Source organism: Homarus americanus, unplaced genomic scaffold (genome assembly GCF_018991925.1).
Source record: "Homarus americanus isolate GMGI-L3 unplaced genomic scaffold, GMGI_Hamer_2.0 scaffold27257, whole genome shotgun sequence".
NCBI classification, from domain to species: Eukaryota; Metazoa; Arthropoda; class Malacostraca; order Decapoda; family Nephropidae; genus Homarus; species Homarus americanus.
In genome coordinates this window covers 105,001-123,719 of record NW_024744006.1, presented here as the reverse complement: position 1 = coordinate 123,719, position 18,719 = coordinate 105,001, and the positions used below count along the sequence as shown (strand labels likewise).

Here is an 18,719-nt window from a genome sequence, read left to right as displayed (position 1 = left end):
CCCTCCCCACCTCATCCTCCCCCTCTCACCTCTTCCCTCCCCTCTCACCCCATCCCTCCCCCTTCCCCACCCTCCCCCTCTCACCTCTTCCCCTCCCCCTCTCACCTCTTCCCCTCCCCCTCACCTCATCCCTCCCTCCCCACCTCTTTCCCTCCCCCCTCTCACCTCTTTCCCTCCCCCCTCAACTCCTTCCCTCCCTCTCTCACCTCATCCCTCCCTCTCACCCCATCCCTCCCTCTCACCTCCTCATCCCTCCCCCTCTCACCTCTTTCCTCTCCACCTCATCCCTCCCCTCTCACCTCTTCCCTCCCCTCCACCTCCTCCCCCTCCCCACCTCTTCCTCCCCCCTCCACCTCTTCCCTCCCCTCCACCTCTTCCTCCCTCTCACCTCTCCTCCTCTCTCACCTCATCCCTCCTCCTCTCACCTCTCCCTCCCCTTCACCTCTTCCCTCCCCTCTCACCTCTTCCCTCCCCCTCCACCTCTTTCCCTCTCCCTCCACCTCTTCCCTCCCCTCTCACCTTCCTCCCCCTCTCACCTCTTCCCCCTCTCACCTCATCTCTCCCCCTCTCACCTCTTCCCTCCCCCTCTCACCTCTTCCCTCCCCCTCATCTTCCTCCCCCTCTCACCTCTTCCTCCCTCCCCACCCCATCCCTCCCTCTCACCTTCCTCCCCCCCTCTCACCTCATCCTCCTCACCTCATCCCTCCCCCTCTCACCTCTTCCCTCCCCCCTCCTCACCTCTTCCTCCCCTCTCACCTCTTCCCTCCCCCTCTCACCTCTTCCCTCCCCCACCTCCCTCCCCCCTCTCACTTCTTCTCCCTCCCCCCCACCCCATCCTCCCTCCCCACCCCTCCCTCCTCTCACCTCTTCCTCTCACCTCATCCCTCCCCTCTCACCTCTTCCCTCCCCCTTCCCACCTCATCCCTCCCCCTCAACTTCTTCCCTCCCTTCACCTCATCCCTCACCTCTTCCTCCTCACCTCTTCCCTCCTCTCACCTCCCTCCTCCCTTCCTCCCCTCTCCTTGTTTACATTATGGGAGTCACGTGTTTGTTTACATGAGGGATGGAGGGAGGAACTGGAGGAGAGAGAGAGAGAGAGAGAGAGAGAGAGAGAGAGGTTTTACATCTTCAGTTGGAAGAAAATTATTGTAAAAAAAATTTTTGAGAATATAATGTTGTGTTGCCTGAGGTTGGTTGGTTGCTCTGAGGTTGTGTTGTGTGGCTCTGAGGTTGTTGTGTTGCCTGAGGTTAGGTTGTGTGGCCTGAGGTTAGGTTGTGTTGCTTGGAGGTTGTGTGGTGTTGCCTGAGTGTTGTGTTGTGTTGCCTGAGGTTGTGGGTTGCCTGAGGTTGTGTTGTGTTGCCTGAGTGTTGTGTTGTGTGGCCTGAGGTTAGGGTTGTGTTGCGAGGTTGTGTTGTGTGGCCTGAGTGTTGTGTTGTGTTGCTGAGGTTGTGTTGCCCGAGTGTTGTGGGTTGTGTTGTGTTGCCTGGAGGTTGGTTGTGGGTTGTGGTTGCCTGAGTGTTGTGGTTGTGTTGCTCTGGAGTGTTGTGTTGTGTTGTGTGTGCCTGAGGTTGTGTTGTGTTGCTCTGAGTGGTGTTGTGTTGCCTGGAGGTTAGGTTGTGGTTGTGTGGCCTGAGGTTAGGTTGTGGGTTGTGTGGCCTGAGTGTTAGTGTGTTGTGTGGCCTGAGTGTTGTGTTGTTTTGGTTGCCTGAGTGTTGTGTTGTGTTGCTTGAGGTTGTGTTGTGTTGCCTGAGGTTAGGTTGGTTGTGTTGCCTGGAGGTTGTTGTGTTGTGTTGCTCTGAGGTTAGGCAGTTGTGTGGCCTGAGGTTGTTGGTTGTGGGTTGCCTGAGGTTGTGTTGTGTTGCCTGAGGTGAGGTGTGGCCGAGGCCATGAGGTTGTGCTGTGTTGCCTGAGTCGGTTGTGTTGTGTGGCCTGGAGTGTTGTGGTTGTGTGTCTGAGGTTAGGTTGTGGTTGTGTTTCGAGGTTGTGTTGTTTTGTGTTGCCTGAGTGTTGTGGGTTGGGTTGCCTGAGGTTGTGGGTTGTGTTGCCTGAGTGTTGTGTTGTGCGGGCCTGGAGGTTGTGTTGTGTTGTGTGGCCTGAGGTTAGGTTGGTTGTGTGGCTCAGTGTTGGGTTGTTTTGGTTGCCTTGGCGTTGCTGGTTGGGTTGCCTGAGGTTGTTAGGTTGCCTGAGTGTTGTGGGTTGGGTTGCTCTGAGTGTTGTGTTGTGTTGCCTGAGGTTGTGTTGTGTTGCCTGAGTATGGGTTGTGTGGCCTGGGTGTTAGGTTAGAGTTGCCTGGAGGTTGTGTTGTGTGGCCTGAGTGTTGTGGTGTTGTGGCCCTGGAGGTTGTGTGGTTGCTGAGGGTTGCCCGAGGTTGTGGTTGGCTGTTGGAGGTTGTCTGAGTGTTGTGGGGTTGTGTGGGCCTGGGTGTTGTGGTTGTGTTGCCTGGTTGCGGTTGCCTGAGTGGTTGTGTGTTGCCTGAGTGGTTGTGGGTTGGGTTGCCTGATGTTGTGGGTTGTGGTTGCCTGGGTGTTTTGCGGTGTGTTCTGGCGTGTGTGTTGAGTTGGTGAATGTGACCTTGCTGTTTTGCCTGGGTTAGGTTGTGTTGCCTGGGCTGGTTGTGTTGCCTGGAGTGTTGTGTTGGTTGCCTGGTTGTGTTGCTGTGTTCTGACGTGTGTGTGTTGAGTTGGTGAATGTGACACGGTGTTTTGCCTGTGTTGTTGTGTTGCCTGGTGTTGTGTTGTGTTGCCTGAGTGTTGTGTTGTGTTGTCTGCGGTTTTGCTGTTGTGTTCTGTGTGTGGTTGAGCTGGTGAACGTGACACTGTGTTTGGTCTGGCTGTTGTGTTGTGTTGCCTGGGTTGTGCTGGTGGGTCTGGAGGTTGGGTTGTGCTGTCTGGTTGTGTTTGCTGTGTTCTGACGTGTGTGTTGAGTTGGTGAATGTGACACGTGGTTTTGCCCTGCGTTGTTGTGTTGTGTGTTCGGGTGTTGGGTTGTGTTGCCTGGAGGTTGTGAGGTTGCCCGGTGTTTTGCTGTGTTCTGGCGTGTGTGTTGAGTTGGTGAATGTGGCACTGTTTTGCCTGGTGTTGTGTTGTGTTGCCTGAGTGTTGTGTTGTGTTGCTCTGGTGTTTTGTTGTGTTCTGGCGTGTTGAGTTGCGAATGTGACAGTGTTTTGGCTAGGTTGTGTTGCCCGGTAGGTTGTGTTGCTTAGGTTGGTTATGTTGTCTGGTGTTGTGTTGCCTGGTTTGCTATGTTCTGGCGTGTGTGTTGAGTTGGTGAACGTGACAGGTGTTTTGCTCGGGTTGTGTTAGGTTGCCTGGTGTTGTGTTGTGTTGCCTGAGTGTTGTGTTGTGTTGCCTGGGTGTTTTGCTGTGTTCTGGCGTGTGTTGAGTTGGTGAAGTGGTACGGTGGTTTTGCCCTGTGTTGTGGTTGTGTTGCCTGGTAGCAGGTTGTGTGGCCTGATGTGGTTGTGTTGTGTTGCCTGGTGTTGTGTTGTGTTGCCTGAGTGTTGTGTTAGTTGCTCTGGTGGTTTTGCTATGTTCTGGCGTGTGTTGAGTTGGTGGATGTGGCCAGGGTTTTGCCTGTGTTGGTTGTGTTGCCTGGTGTTAGGTTGTGTTGCCTGGTGTTGTGTTGTGTTTCGGGGTTGTTGTGTTAGGTTGTGTTGCCTGAGTGGTTGGTGTTGCCTGGTTTTGTTATGTTCTGGCGTGTGTTGATTATGAATGTGGCACGGTGTTTTGTCTGGTATAGGTTATGTTGTCTGAGTGTTGTGTTGTGTTGCCTGGTGTTTTGTTGTGTTCTGGCGTGTGTGTTGAGTTGGTGAACGTGACACGAGTGTTTTGCCTGGGTGTTGTGTTGTGTTGCCTTGGGTGTTGTGGTTGTGTTGCCTGGTGTTGTGGTTGTGTTGCCTGGGTGTTAGGTTAGTTGCCTGGTAGGTGTTGTGGGTCTTGTCTGGTTGGTTGTGGTTCTGGCGTGTTGAGTTGGTGAATGTGACACGGTGTTTTGCCTGGGTGGTTGTTTGTGTTGCCTGGGTTTTTTGTTGTTTGTGTTTGGTTGCGGTTGTCTGGTGTGGGTTGCCTGGTTGGTTGTTGTGGTTCTGGGTGTGTTGAGTTGGCGAATGTGATACGGTGTTTCGCTGGGTGTTGTGTTGTGTTGCCTGGTGTTGTGTTGTGTTGCCTGGTGTTAGGTTGTGTTGTCTGGTGTTTTGTTGTGTTCTGGCGTGTTGTTGGTGAATGACACGGTGTTTTGCCCGTGTTGTGTTGTGTTGCCTGGGTGTTGTGTTGCCAGTTCGTGGCGTGAGGTTGTGTTGTCTGGTTGTGTTGTTGTGTTCTGACGCATGGTGTTGTGTGGTGATTGACTTCTGTTTTGCTCCGGTGTTAGGTTGTGTTGCTGGAGGTTGGTTGGTTGCCTGAGTGTTGTGTGTTGTGTGGCCTGAGGTTGGTTGTGTTATGTGGCCTGGGTTGGTTGTTTGTGTTGCCTGGTGTTGTGTTGTGTTGCCTGAGTGTTGTGTTGTGTTGCCTGAGTGGTTGTTGGTGTTGTGTTGTGTTGCCTGGTGTTTTGCTGTGTTCTGGCGTGTGTTGAGTTGGTGAATGTGACACGGTGTTTTGCCTGGGTGTTAGTTGTGTTGCCTGGTGTTGTGTTGTGTTGCCTGAGTGTTGTGTTGTGTTGCCTGGGTGTTGGTGTGTTCTGGCGTGTGTTGAGGTTGTGTTGTGTGCCCGAGTGTTGTTGTTGGTGTTGCCTGGTTGTGGTTGTGTTGCCTGAGTGTTGTGTTGTGTTGCCTGGAGTGTTGTGTGGTGTTTCCTGGAGTGTTGAGTTGCCTGGTTTTGCTGTGTTCTGGCGTGTGTGTTGGGTGGAATGTGACACGGGTGTTTTGCCTGGTGTTGTGTTGTGTTGCCCTGGTGTTGTGGGTTGCCTGGGTGTTGTGTTGTGTTGCCTGGTGGTTGCTGTGTTCTGGCGTGTGTTGAGTTGGTGAATGTGACACGGGTTTTGCCTGGGTGTTGTGTGCCTGGGTTGTGTTGTGTTGCCTGAGTGTTGTGTTGTGTTGCCTGGTTGTGTTGCTGTGTTCTGACGTGTGTTGAGTTGGTGAATGTGACACTGTGTTTTGCCTGGGGTGTTGTGTTGGTGTTGCCTGGGGGTTGTGTTGCGAGGTTGTGGGGGTTGTGTTGCCTGAGTGTTGTGTTGTGTTGCCTGAGTGTTGTGTTGTGTTGCCTGGTTGTGTTGCTGGTTCTGGCGTGTGTTGAGTTGGTGGAGTGGAAGCACGGTGTTTTGCCTGGGTGTTGTTGTGTTGCCTGGGTGTTGTGTTGGGTTGCCCTGGGTTGTGTTGTGTTGCCCGGGTTTTGCTATGTCTCTGGCGGTGTGTTGAGTTGGTGAATGCATTGTGTTTTGGCCTGGGTGTTGTGTTGGTGTTGCCTGAGTTGTGTTGTGTTGCCTGGGTTGTTCTGGCGTGTGTTGAGTTGGGTATGTGTGTGTTTTGCCTGGGTGTTGTGTGTTGCCTGGGTTTTGCTGTGTTCTGGCGTGTGTGTTGGAGTTGGTGAATGTCACGGTGTTTTGCCTGGGTTGTGTGTTGTCAGCAGGCAGTAACGACGGTTACATTGTCTGTGTTGTGGAAATATGAGGTGATGTTCTCCATTCAGGTGTGGGTGTGTGTGTGTGTGGGTGTGTGGGGGTGGGTGTGTGTGTGGGTGTGGGTGTGTGTGTGTGTGGGGTGTGGGTGTGGGGTGTGTGTTGTGTGTGTGTGTGTGTGTGTGTGTGTGTGTGTGTGTGTGGGTGTGTGTGTGTGTGTGTGGGTGGGTGTGTGTGTGTGTGTGGGTGTGTGTGTGTGTGTGTGTGTGGGTGTGTGTGTGTGTGGGTGGGTGTGTGTGTGTGTGTGTGTGTGTGTGTGTGTGTGTGTGTGATTCATTACATTTATACGTAGAGAGGAAGAGAGGAGAGGGAAGGAAGAAGGGAGATACAGAGAGAGAGGAAGGAAGGGAAGGAAGGAAGGAAGGGAGGAGGAAGAAGGAAGGAAGGAAGGAAGGAAAGAGGAAGGAAGGAAGGGGAGAGGAAGGAAGGAAGGGAGGAGAGGAAGGAAGAAGGGAGGAGAAGGAAGGAAGGAAGGGGTGAGGGAAGGAAGGAAGGTAAGAGAGGGGAAGAAGGAAGGGATTAAGGAGGTGGAGGAAGAAATGTGACCAACCAGAAGTCTCATTTTATCACCATGACTTAGGATGTGGGAGGTAAGCAGGAAGGATGGTGTCAGGAAGAGAAGGATGGTGTCAGGAGGAGAAGGATGGTGTCAGGAGGAGAAGGAATGGAGTCAGAGGAGGATGGAGTGGTGGAGGAGAGGATGGTGTCAGGAGGAGAAGGATGGTGTCAGGGAGGAGAAGGATGGTGTCAGGAGGAGAAGGATGGTGTCAGGAAGAGGAGGATGGTGTCAGAGGAGAAGATGGTGTCAGGAAGAGAAGGATGGTGTCAGGAGGAGAAGGGATGGTGTCAGGGAAGAGGAGGATGGTGCAGAAGAGAAGGATGGTGTCAGGAAGAGGAGGATGGAAACAGAAGGATGGTGTCAGGAAGAGAAGGATGGTGTCAGAAGAGGAGGATGGTGTCAGGAGGGAAGATGTAAAGTAGGGAGAAGGATGGTGTCAGGAAGAGAAGGATGTGTCAGGAAGAGGAGGATGGTGTCAGAGAGAAGGATGGTGTCAGGAAGAGAGAGGATGGTGGAGGAGAAGGATGGGCAGGAAGAGAGAGATAGTTGGTGGAAGAGAAGGATGGTGTCAGGAAGAGGAGGATGGTGTAGGGAGGAGAAGGATGGTGTCAGGAAGAGGAGGATGGTGTCAGGAAGAGGAAGATGGTGTCAGGAGGAGAAGGATGGTGTCAGGAGGAGAAGGATGGTGTCAGGAAGAGAAAGGATGAGTCTGGAAGAGGAGGATGGTCAGGAGGAGAAGGATGGTGTCAGGGAGGAGAGAAGGGATGGTGTCAGGAAGAGGAGATGGAAGTAGAGAAGAAGAAGAGAGAGGTGTCAGGAGGGAGAAGGATGAGTTGTGGAAGAGAAGGATGGTGTCAGGAAGAGAAGGATGGTGTCAGGAAGAGGAGGATGGTGCCAGGAGGAGGAGGATGGTGGCAGAAGAGAAGATGGTGTCAGGAAGAGAAGGATGGTGTCAGGAAGAGAAGGATGGTGTCAGGAAGAGAAGGATGGTGTTGTGGGAAGAGAAGGATGGTGTAGAGGGAGAAGGATGGTGTCAGGAAGAGAAGGATGGTGTCAGGGAAGAGAGGATGGTGTCAGGAGGAGAAGGATGGTGTCAGGAAGAGAAGAGGGTGTCAGGGAAGAGGGAGGATGGTGTCAGGAGGAGAAGGATGGAGCTGGTGGAGGGAGAAGGATGGAAGCTAGAAGAGAAGGATGGTGTCAGGAAGAGAGGATGGTGTCAGGGAGGAGGAAGGATGGTGTCAGAAGAGAGGATGGTGTTGCAGGAGAAGGATGGTGTCAGGAAGAGGAGGATGGTGTCAGGAAGAGAAGGATGGTAAGTCAGGGAAGAGAGGATGGTGTCAGGAGGAGAAGGATGGTAGTCAGGAAGAGAGGGATGGTGTCAGGAAGAGGGAGATGGTGTCAGGAGGAGAAGGATGGTGTCAGGAGGAGAAGGATGGTGTCGTGGGAAGAGAAGGATGGTGTCAGAAGAGAGGATGGTGTCAGGAGGAGAAGGATGGTGTCAGGAGGAGAAGGATGGTGTCAGGAAGAGGAGGATGGTGTCAGGAAGAGAAGGATGGTAGGAAGAAGGATGGTGTCAGGAGGAGAAGGATGGTGTCAGAAGAGGAGGATGGTGTCAGAAGAGAAGGATGGTGTCAGGAGGAGAAGGATGGTGTCAGGGAAGAGGAGGAAATAGGAGAGAGGGTGATGGAAGTAAAGAGTGGAGGGATGGTGTCAGGAGGAGAGAAGGGATGGTGTCAGGAGGAGAAGGATGGAGGAAGAGGAGGATGGTGTCAGGAGGAGAAGGATGGTGTCAGAAGAGGAGGATGGTGTCAGGAGGAGAAGGATTGAAGAGAAGGACAAAGGATGGTGGAAGAGAAGGATGGAGGAGAGAGAGATGGTGTCAGGAGGAGAGATGGTGTGCAGGAAGAGAAGGATAGTCAGGAAGAGAAGGATGGTGTCAGGGAAGAGAAGGATGAATAGGAGGAGAAGGGATGGTGTCAGGAAGAAGGATGGTGTCAGGAAGAGAAGGATGGTGTCAGAGAAGGAGATGGTGTCGGAGAAGATAAAGTCAGGAAGAGAAGGATGGTGTCAGGAAGAGGAGGATGGTGCCAGGTATAATTAGGTTAGGTTAGGTTGAGTTGACCAAGGCGAGCTTAGGTGGGCGGGCTTGAGTGGCGGCAGGAGGAGTGGAAGTGCAAGTGGCGGCAGGGATGGGCGGCTTTCTCCATCTGCTAGCTTGTGTGTGTGTGTAAGGAAAATGCTGGGTGGGTGGAGGTGGGTGGTTGGGTGGACTGAGAGATGAATGAGGGTGGTGTGGAGGTGGGGTGGACTGGGTGTAAGGATGAATGTGGGGGTGGGTGTGGGGTGGTTGGGTGGAGGGTGTACTGTCTTTGTAACACCCTTGTTTTTTTCACTGGTGAGAAAGGGGTTGCTGGAGACACTCTCCATCATCTCTCTCACTTTCTTACCCTCCCTCTTCAACCCTCCTCACTTTTCAAACCTCACTCTCACCTCACTCACCTCCCCACATTCTTCACCTCCTCCTCACCTCACCTCCCCCTCACCACCTCACCTCCCACCTCCCTCCTCACTTCTCACCTCCTCACTTCTCTCACCTTTCCTCACCCCCTCCAGTAGATTGTGTTGCCCCTGTTCCTCCCCCTCTCTCCCTTAACCCCTCAACCTTCCCTTGGGTCTTTTTCCCTTAACCCCTCAACCCATCCCTGCACCTTCCTTTTTCCATAAGCACCAAATAAGGAGAGAAAATTCTTGGGGGAGAGAGAGAGAGAGAGAGAGAGAGAGAGAGAGAGAGAGAGAGAGAGAGAAGGGTGGGAGAGAGAGAGAGAGAGAGAGAGGTAGAGAGAGAGAGAGAGAGAGAGAGAGAGAGAGAGAGAGAGAGGTAGAGAGAGAGAGAGAGAGGGAGTGAGGGGGGGTAGGGAGGGAGGAGCTAGATCACTGCAGTGCCTAATGCTAACTTGCAACAGGTGTGGTATAGGAGACAAACTCTCATTTGTTGTTTGAATTTTCTTTTTACACCACCTGTGTGTGTGTGTGTGTGTGTGTGTGTGTGTGTGTGTGTGTGTTGTAACCACATAACCAACCATAACCTGGCCTAACCATAACCTACCCAACCATAATTCTGGCTCTAACTTGGTTAACACCACCAGTAACCATATCTTAACCCACCAACGTAAATTTCAACCTAATTATAATGGATTTGCACCGTATTCTTGTTCTGGTACTTATGGCGGGTTTTTGGCCAAGTCTAGAGAGAGAGAGAGAGAGAGAGAGAGAGAGAGAGTTTATTTATAAGGGCCTATTCAAAAGCCTGTGTTAATATATTTTTTGACTGAAGAGAATGAAATACACACTTTTCCACACATTTCTATACGTTTCTCATATTTCTACCACATTTCTACCATATTCTCTCACTGGTTTTTTCACCACACTTTACCATTTCACTATACTTCTACCACACTTTACCACACTTTCACATATATTTCACACACATTTCACACATACTTTACCACACTTTGCTGGTTTTACTAAGGCTTTCACATACTTACTTCACACACATATATACTTCTCACACACATACTTTACCATACTTTGGCTAACAGCATTATTACTTTGGTCATACTTTTCATACATTTTGCCACAGTTTCTTAACATACTTACCAATACTTTTTGGCTTGTTGGTTTAATGACATTTCTTACGATATCTACATTACACTCTGCCATTACATCTTCATTTACACTTTCACACACCCCACCCACACCCCCACCACACCCCACCACACCCCCCACACACCCCCACCCACCTCACACACCCCCCACCACACCTCACACACCCTCCACCACACCACACCCCGGCCTGGCTGGCCCCCCACCACATACTCACCACACCTACCACATCAAATTTTTCAATTATTCTTACTGATACTCTCAACACACTTCACGACCCTGATCGCACCTCTCACCACAACCCCTTACTTTGACGTGATTTAGTGGGGTGAATGGGAGGTGGTGGTTGACGTCGATTCTTCCTCTGGCTTGTGTTGGAGAGGGGTGGAGTGGAGGGAGGGGGGGGAGGAAATAAGTCCATCTGAACAGAAGAGAAAAGAATGCTGAGGCTTTTGAATGGTGTGTGTGTGTGTGTGTGTGTGTGTGTGTGTGTGTGTGTGTGTGTGTGTGTGTGTGTGTGTGTGTGTGTGTGTGTGTGTGTGTGTGTGTTTTGAGAGGCCAGAGAGAGAGAGAGAGAGAGAGAGAGAGTGAGAGAAAGGAGAGAGAGAGTGAGAGTGTACTCTATCACTTTTCTTACGTCTCTGTCCATACTATTAGCTGTACATGTATGTGTGTGTATGTACAAGGTATGTATGTATGTATGTATGTATGTGTGCCTGTCTGTGTATAATAATAATTAACGGTTTTGAAAGAGCTAAGCCAGAAGGCTGAAAATATACAGTTACATATTTGGGAAATGGGTTACGAATTACAACAATATACAAGTAACATAAGTGACACAAATTAAGTATATATAATAACTAGATGGGGGAAAGCTCAACCTACAGTTCATTTCAACATAGTGACAGTGTAAGAGTAGTGTTACCGGGAGGAATACATCTGATGATTTATAAGCATATTGATAATTACAATGGTTGGGACTGGGCTGTTCTTATAGCTGACTGAGTTCGTGCACGTATGGGCTGGATGCGGTTGTGGTTGAACAGCACTTCTCGGACTAGGGATCTCAAGGTAGGGAGCCGGTGTCGGATGGTGTAGAAGCCTACCAAATTTGCAGATGAGGTCGTGGTGATGGTCAGTGAGAGTTGAAAGGGTCAGTGTGTTGAGCGCTTGATATGTGGAGTAGGAAGGAGAGATTAATCTTGCATGCCCTCTTTGCACTTTTTTCTAGATGTACGTTGTGTGGCAATTTAGGGAGGAAGACCAGGTGGGGGAGGGCATAGGTGAGCTTGGGAAGTTGGAATGTTGCGTAGAGGCACGGGAGGAGCCAGGTGGGAACCCGAGGGACTTGAGTCGGTGGGAGGAGGAGGAGATGGAAACTGGTAGATTGATAGTTACTGACGTGTGTTTTTAAGCTGGAAGTATTTGGGTGACGCCGAGAGCTGTGAATCACAACTGGAGTGTGTTCGGGACCTAGGGTAATGGAAGGGAGGTGGGGACAATGTCGGAGGAGGTTGGATGTGATGAACCATGGTCTTGGTATGGTTGTTGGTGGCAGCCTAGTTTTGGAGACTGTTCAATAAATTCCTGAAGGGCGGTATAGGGAGCAGAATTGTTGACGCGGATTCCCAATGGTGGAGTCGTCGACATATTTCAAGGGAAGCAGGGGTTTTAGGGGCACCATTGATGAGCATAAGGAAGCAGAGTGGTCTCATCTGTGCCTGGGGGACGCCACAGGTGAGTGACTGAGAAGTGCAGGTATGTATGTATGTATGGGGTGATGTTTAGGTAGTGGAAGGGGTGGATGTTTAAAGGGTGGATGTTTAGGTGGTGGGCGTGATGTTTAGGTAGTGAAGGGGTGATGTTTAGGTGGTGTGAAGGGTGTTTAGGGGAGTGAAGGATGTTTAGGGTAGTGGAAGGGTGGATGTTTGGGTGAAGGGTGATGTTGGTAGTGGAAGGGTGGATGTTTGGGGTAGTGGAGTGATGTTTAGGTAGTGGATGGTGATGTTTAGGTAGGAAGTGGTGGTTTTAGGTAGTGAAGGGTGATGTTCTGTAGTAGTGACGTTTAGGTAGTGGGGGCAGATGTCGGCAGTGGAAGGGTGATGTTTGGGTAGGTGAAGGGTGGATGTTTGGGCAGTGAAGGCGGATGTTTGGGTAGTGGAAGGGTGGCTGTGGGTAGTGGGAAGGTGGATGTTTAGGTAGTGGAAGGTGATGTTTAGTAGTGGAAGGGTGGATGTTTAGGTAGTGGAAGGGTGGATGTTTAGGTAGGAAGGGTGGATGTTTAGGTAGTGGAAGGGTGGATGTTTGGATAGTGGAAGGGTGGAGTTTGGGTGTGGAAGGTGATGTTTGGGTAGGGAAGGGTGGATGTTTGGGTAGTGAAGGTGGATGTTTGGGTAGTGGAAGGGTGGATGTTTGGGTAGGGAAGGGTGGATGTTTGGGTAGTGGAAGGTGGATGTTTAGTAGGGAAGGGTGGATGTTTGGGTAGTGGAAGGGTGGATGTTTGGTAGTGGAAGGGTGGATGTTTGGGTAGTGGAAGGTGGATGTTTGGGTAGTGGAAGGTGGATGTTTGGGTAGTGGAAGGGTGGATGTTTGGGTAGTGGAAAGGTGGATGTTTAGGTAGTGGAAGGGTGGATGTTTAGGTAGTGGAAGGGTGGATGTTTAGGTAGTGGAAGGGTGATGTTTAGGTAGTGGAAGGGTGGATGTTTGGAAGGGTGGATGTTTAGGTAGTGGAAGGGTGGATGTTTAGGTAGTGGTGACCAATCGTGTGTTGCTTAATTAATGGGGGAGGAGCTGTGTGTGGGAGGGGAGGAGGGAGGGTGAGATAAGGAAGGAGGGAGGAGATAAGGAAGAAGGAAGGAGGGAGAGAAGCAAGTGGAGGTGAAGGAGAAAGATGGAAGGAATGGAGGATAGGAAAGGAGGGAGAGGGAGGTGAAGGAGGGAGAGAAGGTGAAGGAGGAAGGAATGAAGGAAAAACAACAAACACACGGGCGGCTGAGGAAGGAAGGAGAGAAAGTGTGGCTGATGGGGGGAAGACCCTGGGAGGAGGAGGAGGAGGAGGAGGACCCTGGGGAGGAGAGGAGGGAGGAGGAGGACCCGGGGGAGGAGGAGGAGGAGGAGGAGGAGGAGGAGGAGGAGGGGACTCCCTGGGAGGAGGAGGAGGAGGAGGAGGACCTGGGAGGAGGAGGAGGGGAGGAGGAGGAGGGAGGAGGGAGGAGGAGGAGGGACCCCGGGAGGAGGGGGAGGAGGAGGAGGACCCTGGGAGGAGGGAGGAGGAGGAGGAGGAGGACCCGGGGAGGAGGGGAGGAGGAGGAGGAGGAGGGAGGAGGAGGAGGAGGAGGAGGAAGACCCCGGGGAGGAGGAGGGGAGGAGGAGGAGGACCTGGGGAGAGGAGGGGAGGAGGAGAGGGAGGAGGACCGGGGAGGAGGAGGACCTGGAGGAGGACCCTGGGAGGAGGAGGACCCGGGAGGAGGAGGAGGAGGAGGAGGAGGGAGGAGGAGGAGGAGGAGGACCCGGGGAGGGAGGACCCTGGGAGGAGGAGGAGGACCCCTGGGGGAGGAGGAGGAGGAGGAGGACCCGGGGAGGAGGAGGAGGAGGGAAGACCCTGGGGAGGAGGGAGGAGGAGGAGGAGGAGGAGGACTGGGGAGAGGGAGGGGAGGAGGAGGAGGAGGAGGACCGGGAGGAGGAGGAGGAGGAGGAGGAGGACCCCGGGGGAGGAGGGGAGGAGGAGGAGGAGGAGGAAGACCCTGGGGAGGAGGAGGAGAGGAGGAGGAGGAAGGACTGGGAGGAGGGAGGAGGAACACGGGGAGGGGAGGAGGAGGACACTGGGAGGAGAGGAGAGAAGGAGGACGGGGAGGAGGAGGAGGAGGAAGACGGGGAGGGGAGGGAGGAGGAGGAAGACCCTGGGGAGAGGAGGAGGAGGGGAGGAGGAGGAGGAAGGAAATGACAGGAGAGAATAAGGGAGGAGAGAAGAAAGAAGGAAGGAAGGAGAGAGAAGAAGAAGGAAGAAGGTAGAGAAGAAAGGAGATGTGTTGATGAGGGGGGAAGGAGGGAGGAGGAGGTAGAAGGAGGGAGGAGGAGGAGGTAGAAGGAGGGAGGAGGAGGAGGTAGAAGGAGGGGAGGAGGTAGAAGGAGGAGGAGGTAGAAGGAGGGAGGGAGAGGTAGAAGGAGGAGGAGGAGGGGAGGGAGGAGGAGGAGGAGGAGGAGGAGGTAGAAGGAGGAGGTGGAAGGAGGAGGAGGTAGAAGGAGGGAGGGAAGGATAGATGAGGAGGTAGAAGGAGGGAGGAGGAGGTAGAAGGAGGGAGGATGAAGGAGGAGGGAGGGAGGAGGTAGGAGGAGGAGGAGGTAGAAGGAGGGAGGAGGTAGGAGGAGGAGGGAGGAGGAGGAGGAGGTAGGATGATGTAGATGAGGGAGGAGGAGGAGAAGGAGGGGAGGAGGAGGAGGTAGGAGGGAAGAAGGAGGAGGAGGTAGAAGGAGGAGGAGGTAGAAGGAGGGAGGAGGGAGGAGGTAGAAGGAGGAGGAGGAGAGAAGGAGGAGGGAGGAGGTAGGAGGAGGGAGGAGGAGGAGAGAAGGAGGGAGGAGTGTGAAGGAGGAGGAGGTAAGGAGGATGATAAGGAGGAGGAGGAGGGAAGGAGGAGAGGAGGGAAGGAGGGAGGAGGAGAAGGAGGGAGGGAGAGGTAGGGAGGAGGGAGGAGGAGGTAGAAGGAGGGAGGTAGAAGGAGGAGGAGGTAGAAGGAGGGGAGGTAGAAGGAGGGAGGAGGGGAGGGAGATGAGGGGAGGGGAGGGAGGAGGTAGGGAGGGAAGAAGGAGGGAGGAGGGAAGGAGGAGGAGGAAGGAGGGGAGGGAGGAGGAGGTAAGGAGGGGAGGGGAGGAGGTAGAAGGAGGGAGGGAGGAGGTAGGAGGAGGGAGGGGAGGAGGTAGGGAGGAGGAGGTAGGAAGGAGGGGAGGAGGTAGAAGGAGGGAGGGAGGGGAGGAGGTGAAGGAGGGAGGAGGGAGAGATAGAGTCACGGGAGGGAGGGAGGTGATGACAGACACGCAGTCAGGGTAGTGTGCACATCGCAGCGCCCGTGTGTGTGTATGTATGTGTGTGTGTGTCAGTCACTGCCGCGCACACCTTCATATATGTTGTGTGTCCCCGCTCGGTGTTACCTCCGCTCGCTCTCTGTTACCGACGTCCCCACTGTGTGTTAAGTTCCTGCCCCTTAGTGTGTTGCTGCCAAGGGCGGATCCAGGAGGGTGTGTGGGTTCCTGGTCACCCTTTCCACCCAAAAAATTCTAATAATTGTTCTTTAGTCCCCCAGTGTATGTGGCCTCAGAATGTCCATGTTATTGTGTGGGTGGGCCTCACTGTTCCCCCCACCCACAACTTCTTGGACCCCTCTTTTGATATTCCTGGATCCGCCCCTGTAAGTTTCTCGCCTTATTGTAAGTTACTTCTCTAAGTGTGTGTAGGTGAGGTGAAGTGAGTCCCTTACCTGGTGAAGTGAGTCCCTTACTGGGTGAAGTGAGCCCTCACTGATGAAGTGAGTCCCTACCTGGTGAAGTGAGTCCCTTACCGGGTGAAGTGAGTCCCTACCTGGTGAAGTGAGTCCTTACCTGGGAAGTGAGTCCCTTACCTGGTGAAGTGAGTCCCTACCTGGTGAAGTGAGTCCTTACCTGGTGAAGTGAGCCCCTTACCTGGTAGTGAGCCCTTACCTTGTGAAGTGAGTCCCTTTACCTGATGAAGAGTCCCTTACTTGGTGAAGTGAGCCCCTTACCTGGTGAAGCGAGTCCCTTACCTGGGGAAGTGAGTCCCTACCTGGTGAAGTGAGTCCCTTACCTGGAAGTGAGTCCCTTACCTGATGAAGTGAGTCCCTTACCTGGTGAAGTGAGTCCCTTACCTGGTGAAGTGAGTCCCTTACCTGGTGAAGTGAGTCCCTACCTGGTGAAGCGAGTCCTTACCTGGGGAAGTGAGTCCCTACCTGGTGAAGTGAGTCCCTTACCTGGTGAAGTGAGTCCCTTACCTGATGAAGTGGAGTCCCCACCTGGTGAAGTGAGTCCCTTACCTGGTGAAGTGAGTCCCTACCTGGTGAAGTGAGTCCCTTTACCTGGGGAAGTGAGTCCCTTATTTGGTGAAGTGAGCCCTTACCGGGTGAAGTGAGTCCCTTACCTGGTGAAGTGAGTCCTTACCTGGTGAAGTGAGTCCCTTACTTGGTGAAGTGAGTCCCTTACTTGGTGAAGTGAGTCCCTTACCTGGTGAAGTGAGTCCTTACCTGGTGAAGTGAGTCCTTACCTGGTGAAGTGAGTCCCTTACCTGGTGAAGTGAGTCCCTTACCTGGTGAAGTGAGTCCCTTACCTGGTGAAGTGTTATCTATCTATGAGTAAAAATGTCTTATGTATGTATGTATGTATACCAGTATATGTGTGTATGTTACGTACCGTATGTGTTATGTCAGATTTATGTATGTGTTGTATGTTGTGTGTGTATTATCATGTGCGTATCGTATGTGTGTGTGTGTCATGTATGTATGTTGTGGAGGCGTGGTAGGAAACTTTCACTGGGTCTCTTATTTGACAGAAAGTGAAAAAGAAAGTATTGGCGTTAACTTGTGTTCCAAAAATGATTCGGTTTGTTCATAATGATTCGGTTGGTTTGAGATAGTCTTGTGTTAGGAATGATTCGGTGTGTTAGATTAAGACTGGAGCCCAATACTACTGGATTAGATTAAAACCTAACCCAACCTATCCCAGCCCCAAACCTACCTAACCTAACCTATCCCAGCCCTAAACCTACCTAACCTCACCTATCCCAGCCCTAAACCATACCTAACCTCACCTATCCCAGCCCTAAACCTACCTAACCTAACCTATCCCAGCCCTAAACCTTACCTAGCCTCACCTATCCCAGCCCTAAACCTTACCCAGGCTCACCTATCCCAGCCTTAAACCTTACCTAGCCTAACCTATTCCCAGCCCTAAACCTTACCTAACCTCACCTATCCCAGCCCTAAACCTAACCTAAACCCAACCCAACGCAACCCTAAACCTAACCTATCCCAGCCCTAAACCTAACCTAACCCTAAACCTTACCTAGTCTCACCTATCCCAGCCCCAACCCAACCTAACCTCACCTATCCCAGCCCTAAACCTAACCTAAACCCAACCCAACCCAATCCAACCTAACCCAACGTAAACCTAACCTAACCCACCAAGCAACCTCTATCACGGGGCGTCCTGCAAGGTGGTGATCCTGGGCTGTTTCCTGCATCCGCTGTCGAGTGTTAAATGCTGTGGTTTCCTGCGCCCTGTGTGTGTGTGTGTGTGTGTGTGTGTGTGTGTGTGTGTGTGTGTGTGTGTGTGTGTGTGTGTATGTGTGTGTGTGTGTGTGTGTGTGTGTGTGCCTTGCCTGTCTATCTGTCTATGTATGTCTGTCTGTGTGCGTGTGTAGGTACTGTATGTTTGTGTCTGTGTGTGTATGTAGGTATGTATGTACTGTATGTGTGTGTATGTATATGTACCTGTCTGCCTGTATGTGTGTGTGTCTGGCTGTCTATGTATGTATATTTGTGTATGTATGTATGTACGTGTGTGTGTGTGTGTGTGTGTGTGTGGGTGATACAACACACTGTCTTTGTGTAGACATCAGCAGCTGTGTGTGTGTCTTTTTGTTTGCTTTGTGGAGTGATTGTTTACTGGAGACTTGATTAGTTTGTTTGCTTGTGAGATGATTGTTTGAGTGGATTGTTTGTTTGTGAGATGATTGTTTGAGTGGATTGTTTGCTTGTGGGATGATTGTTTGAGTGGGTTGTTTGCTTGTAAGTGAGATGATTGTTTGAGTGGGTTGTTTGCTTGTGAGATGATTGTTTGAGTGGGTTGTTTGCTTGTAAGTGAGATGATTGTTTGAGTGGGTTGTTTGTTTGTGAGATGATTGTTTGAGTGGGTTGTTTGCTTGTAAGTGAGATGATTGTTTGAGTGGGTTGTTTGTTTGTGAGATGATTGTTTGAGTGGGTTGGTTGCTTGTGAGATGATTGTTTGAGTGGGTTGTTTGCTTGTGAGATGATTGTTTGAGGGTTGGTTGCTTGTGAGATGATTGTTTGAGGGTTGTTTGCTTGTGAGATGATTGTTTGAGGGTTGTCTGCTTGTGAGATGATTGTTTGAGGGTTGTTTGTTTGTAAGGGAGATGATTGTTTGAGTGGGTTGTTTGTTTGTAAGTGAGATGATTGTTTGGAGGGTTGTTTGTTTGTAAGTGAGATGATTGTTTGAGTGGGTTGTCTCTTTGTGAGATGATTGTTTGAGTGAGTTGTTTGCTTGTGAGATGATTGTTTGAGTGGGGTTGTTTGCTTGTGAGATGATTGTTTGAGGAGTTGTTTGCTTGTAAGTGAGATGATTGTTTGAGTGGGTTGTTTGTTTGTGAGATGATTGTTTGAGTGGGTTGTTTGTTTGTGAGATGATTGTTTGAGTGGGTTGTTTGTTGCTTGTGAGATGATTGTTTGAGGGTTGTCTGCTTGAGATGATTGTTTGAGTGGGTTGTTTGCTTGTGAGATGATTGTTTGAGTGGGTTGTTTGCTTGTAAGTGAGATGATTGTTTGAGTGGGTTGTTTGTTTGTGAGATGATTGTTTGAGTGAGTTGTCTGCTTGTAAGTGAGATGATTGTTTGAGTGGGTTGGTTGCTTGTGAGATGATTGTTTGAGAGTTGTTTGTTTGTGAGATGATTGTTTGAGTGAGTTGTTTGTTTGTGAGATGATTGTTTGAGTGGGTTGTCTGCTTGTAAGTGAGATGATTGTTTGAGTGAGGTTGGTTGCTTGTGAGATGATTGTTTGAGTGAGTTGTTTGCTTGTGAGATTGTTTGAGTGGGTTGTCTGCTTGTAAGTGAGATGATTGTTTGAGTGAGTTGTTTGTTTGTGAGATGAT

General features: G+C 51.5%; 1 protein-coding gene across 1 annotated transcript in view; it reads left to right on the top strand.

Annotated features, from left to right (window-relative positions):
* Positions 1-14,869: 14,869 nt before the first annotated feature.
* Positions 14,870-18,719, top strand: part of LOC121877588 (serine/threonine-protein kinase N-like) — an 82,700-nt gene continuing 78,850 nt past the window's right edge. Inside the window, exon 1 of the mRNA XM_042383383.1 lies at positions 14,870-15,011. Coding sequence (XP_042239317.1) covers positions 14,907-15,011 — 105 coding nt within the window. The 5' untranslated portion in view covers positions 14,870-14,906. The remainder of the gene's footprint in view (positions 15,012-18,719) is intronic.